The sequence below is a fragment of the Crocodylus porosus genome, unplaced genomic scaffold, assembly GCF_001723895.1.
Source record: "Crocodylus porosus isolate Cpor-Errol unplaced genomic scaffold, CroPor_comp1, whole genome shotgun sequence".
Classification (NCBI taxonomy): domain Eukaryota; kingdom Metazoa; phylum Chordata; order Crocodylia; family Crocodylidae; genus Crocodylus; species Crocodylus porosus.
In genome coordinates, this window is record NW_017728927.1 from 5349957 (window position 1) to 5354909 (window position 4953).

The 4953-nt window shown below is 54.8% G+C and overlaps 1 protein-coding gene across 1 annotated transcript in view; it reads left to right on the top strand.

Moving 5' to 3' along the window:
- The first annotated feature begins 132 nt into the window (after positions 1–132).
- Positions 133–4953, top strand: part of SCNN1G (sodium channel epithelial 1 gamma subunit) — a 17612-nt gene continuing 12791 nt past the window's right edge. Inside the window, exon 1 of the mRNA XM_019542121.1 lies at positions 133–850. Coding sequence (XP_019397666.1) covers positions 133–850 — 718 coding nt within the window. The remainder of the gene's footprint in view (positions 851–4953) is intronic.

A 4953-nucleotide genomic window follows, 5' to 3' on the forward strand; every position in this document is an offset into this window, starting at 1 on the left:
CGTGCCGCCCCCGACGCCGCGCCCGCCCTCTTGAGTGCGGGCAGCCTCGCCGGCCCCCGCCATCTTGGATGCTGGCAGCCGGGCCGGGCGGGGCTCCCTGTGGCCTCTCCGCCCGGCCTGCGGGGCGCGGGCATGGCGCCCACCGGCGCCCGCTGCCCTCGACAGCCTGTCCCCTGTGCTCGGTGCCGCCAAGTGCCGTGGCCTGTCACCTGTCTCCCGTCACCGACTGCTGCAGCCCGTCACACGTGCCCATTGCCCCCAACAGTCACGGCCCAGCACCAACTGCTGTGGCCTGGCACCTGCACCAACTGCCACCAACTGCCACGGCCTGGCACTGACTGCAATGGCCTGCCACCACCTGTCACCCACGCCCATTGCCCCCAACAGTCACGGCCTGTCACCAACTGCCTCAGCGTTCATTGCCACCAAGTGGCCTGTCACCTGTCCCGCATCACTGCCTGCCGGGGCCTGTGCCCATTGCCAGCACCAGCAGCCACAACGCGAGTGCGGCGAAGCGCAGACTGGCAGGCGTGCTGGTTTGCCGCCTCCTTGGCGAGAGCCGCACAAAGGAGGACCTTGCTGCAGCAACAGGAAGAGCCATCGCTTGCGTGCGACTCTGGAACAAACGTGTGGTCTGTGCCGAGTTCGGGAGACAAAGAACCACCGAGTGCCGCCAGCTGTGGTGACGGCCTGCCCTCTGCCTGTCTGCCAGCGACGGTGGTGCCATACCGCCTGTCCTCCCTGCCGCCGTGCGTGGACACAACGACCGCCAGCAGCCGCCTGCGCTCCCTGCGTTACCGCCTGCTCTCGCTGCTGTCACTTCCCTGCCCCGTCTGCACGACCGCCCCGGGTCGGCATCTCTCTTGGGGAGGCCACAGATATCATGACCTGCCAGAGCTGTTGATTCGTCGCGTGTCGACGGCCCGAAGTTCAGTCGAGAAACGCCAGCCAGGCAACAGCCCTTCTCCTAACGCACGAAGCCACATCAGCTCTTGGCAGAGCCCAGTGCAAGGGGGCCCTGGCCTGCGACCCCTGCAACGCAAATATCAAAATGAAAGGACAACGCCAGTCCCTGGGCGCATGTGTTTCGGGTGCCATCACTTGGATCCCACGCGCTGGGATGGTGGGATCAGTCACCACGGCCTGGGAGAACATTCATGGTCACACGCTTGCATTCGTTCCTCCGGCATTAATCTTTGTCATTGATGCGTTTCTCTGACACGCACTCTAACTTTTCCAGGCCTGCCTTGCCGGTAGGTTCCTACATATTTTCTTTGGCTTCACGATCTGCCAGTCCCATGCCTGGCTTCTCTCCACATTCAGGTATTTGCTTTTGGCAGCAGCTCCAGAGCAGGGCCCCCTGAGTTTGTTTATTAAGCAGGGAGCTGGGCTGAGAGCTCCACCGAAGACTGGGCGCAGCACTCTCACCGCTGCTGTAATGACGTCCTAAGTCTGCTCACCATAGCCCTGTTCCCGTGTTATGAGCTGACCCTTCACCAGCACTTGTACTGTCCCAGGACTCGCGGCCCTGATCTTACCCCATTGCACCCCATGTTGTATAAACATCTCATAGAAAAGAAGCTCTGGCCCTGTGAATGTACAGTCCAAACAGGAGGTAAAGGTGAAGACAAGCAATCAAACCAAGATAAGAAGGCAACAGGCATGATATTTGGAATAATAAGTCACATTTTCATTGGAGCGGGTTGAACACATGCTGGGGGCCAGAGGTCTAGAAAAAAGTAATAAAACAACCTAGGACTGCTCCAGAGCTGTGCCACAGGGCCAGGGTCACTCAAAGGAAGCACCAACATGTTTAAACAAACAGGTAAATGGGTCTTTGGTTGCATGGTTACATTCCCACCCAGTGGGCTGGCAATGCAGCCCAGTATGGACCAACTGCACAGGTCAGAGCCCTGTATACTGGGTATCATCTTGCACCACTTCTTCGCCTTTCGGCTAAGATCAAGTGTTACTTGTATATCAATGTCAAGTATGTGAAGTAATGTAGCGCTACACAACACACGCACCCCCCTTTGGAGGCAGTTCAGCCTTCCGGATCTGGTGGTTTGCAGACAGGTTTCACTTCACCACGGCAGTGGTTTGTACATGCCTGACGCATCGTGACTTTCATACCTCAAGGTACTTTGGTTTGTTGACAGGTTTTGTCCCAGTGATTTTACCACAGCACACCCACGTCTGGATTTCTGTGGCTTCCCGTAAGTCAGTGCCCTGTGAAGTTTGGTGGTGCTGTGATGCCCCATGCCTGCATGTGCCATTGCCCTCTCCTGGCTGGATTCAGAACAGCTCAGCCATCTGTTAACAACTCTCCTTAGCGCAGGTTTCAGAGGAAGCTGCAGTCAGGATTGGGACCCCACTGGGCTAGACTCTCTCCAAACATATTTTATGAGACAGTCCTACTCAGTAAAGTTTGTCTCTGCATTAGGACATGCTAGGGAAAGTGTGCCCTTAGCGCTTGTCCTTCAGAAGAGGTAGATCTGAGTTCTAACAGGCAGGTCCAAGAAATATCAGAAAGGACCACGCTGACAGCTTGGAAGGCCTAGCACGCTGGTTTTCAACCTTTTTTCATTTGCAGACCCCTAAAAAAATTTGAATGGAGGTGCGGACCCCTTTGAATTGTAACTGTGGGTATTCACATACTTTTAATTAATCATAGTCATGTTTTGCAAACCCTTTAAACATAGATGGGTCTGCAGACCACGGGGTGAAAACCCTGGGCCTAACAGATCACACAGGACATGGCCAGTATAAACGGGCTTTTGTGTGGTTTGTCCATCGACCACAGGAGTTCCCTTGCTCTGTTTTCATTTCCAGGGATGTCGTGGGATTTGGACTGTTCTGTGTGTTTGCACACTGCTGGCTGCAGCCTCGAGACCTAACAGGTTGGTGAGCATTACCACAGACATCACATTTCGTTCACCGGTGTTTTCTTCCCCTAAGTCTTACCGACATCTGTTATGTGTTCTATTCTTGTGCAGCAACGTGGAATAACACGGTGGTTTAATTTTTGTATGCTGATTCATACACCCAGTCGTAGGTACTGTACTATGCAGGACTCAAGGTGGCATAAGTCAACCCACTGAATCTGTCACTGAAGTAATGCATGATAACAGAGGGGTTCACCTTCATCCCCCCACAAGCGGGGAATCTCAGAGTGGGGTTCAGAAGGCAAGTAATGAATCTGGGATGTTCACAAACAGCCTTCTCTCTGCCCCATACAACTCAGGGAAGGGAAAGCAAAGGCTGCATGAAGCCTACAGAGGAGTTTACCAGCCCCAACCTTAAAGTAAGGGGTGCTCACGTGCCAGGGCAATGGTGACCAGCGTCCAAACCTAAAACAAGCAAAGCTGGGGAGCGCTTCTCTTCTGTGTGCAGGAACTGCATGTCATGCATCGACGTGAGGCTGATTGCCCACTAGAGTCCATCGATACCTGAACAATTGTCGTTTTGGCACCACGTGGCTCAGCATACCGACCCTCCGCTGGTAGTGGAGCCTGCAGACACCTCAAGGGTCATCTCACACCCTGTCAGCGTGGTAATGGAAGACTTCCAGATACAGCCGACTTCACACCCTGGGAAGAGCCTCTCCCCATTGGCAGCACCAGTGGAAAACCCTGAAATTCTAGACATGAAGTTGTTTCTAGCTCTGGAGCTCAGTGATGCAAGGTTGCTGAGTCCATGAGCTGGAAGTGACCCAGAACTTCATACAGATCAGACACTCCCTGGGACGCAGTGCTGGCTGCAGAGTGTGGGAGAGGATAGCAAAAAAGACGATGACTGTTCATTATAGGCAGGGCATGTTTTTTTCCTCAAATGATACAACCACTGCTATTAACCAAGCCCCACGCTGATAGCACACAGGGGAACTCCACTGACTATGTCAGCTGGGAGTAGTCAGACTGTCAAGGCAAACGAAAAAGCATCCTTTTCCACAGCAAGCCCATTTCCTCATGACTGGGCTAATGTCTATCAATCTTGCTGCTCACTTGTTTCTCTTCAGGCACTCATGCGTGACAGAAACCCATGTAGAAAGCCAGGTAGATTTGCACCTTATAGATCACCTAAATTCGACACACTGGTATAGACATAGCACCGCTTTTTGTGCACCTGGTGAAGTGAGCTCCAGCTCAGGAAAGCTTGTGCCATATATATATATACCATTTAGATAGTCTGTAAGGTGAAAATCTACCCTGCCTTCTGCTTGACTTGAGCCTCACATGGCTAAGGACCTCTCTGTCAAAGACCCACGTGGGATGGTTCCTGGCTGGTGGTCTGCCAGCAGCCTGCAGGTACCTGGGGCAGCAAGCAGAGCAGCCATGGGCAGCTGGAGCTCCAGGGCAGCCGTGCTTTGCTGGCAAAGTGGGCTGAAGGAGGACAGGCGCGGACAGCCCAAGTAGCTGTGATCTCTGAGTGGACCAGCAGGCGTCAAGTGCGCTTCGTCAGGCTGCTGGAAAACCTGATGCCCAAAAGCTTGTCCGGTGGCTCTCCCAGCTAGGCAGCCGGTCCAATAAAACATGCCACAAAAAATCTACGCCTCACATACTCCAAATCTATGCCTGCACCCTACGAGATGGGACCACACGCACAACAGCAAGGGGAGGCTGGGCGGGTTGAGTCTGGAGAAGAGGAGACGGAGGGGGATTGAAGAGCAGCCTCCACCTCCCTGCCGGGGCGCGCACAGAGGACGGAGCTGGGCTGGTCTCGGTGGAGCGACGGCTCAGGCGGCAGCAAGGGAGGTTTGGCTGGACATGAGGAAAACCTCCAGGAAAGAGTCCTAGAAAAGGAGGGCTGAAGGGAGCCCAGGAGGTCGCATCTAGTCCAGGGCCCACTCCAACGACATCGGCCGAGCCAAGGCTTTGTCCGCCCCGCAGAGACGAGCTGGGTGGGTGCCCGGAGGAGTCTCCATCCTCGGAGGCGGGGAGCGGCGGCAGCAGG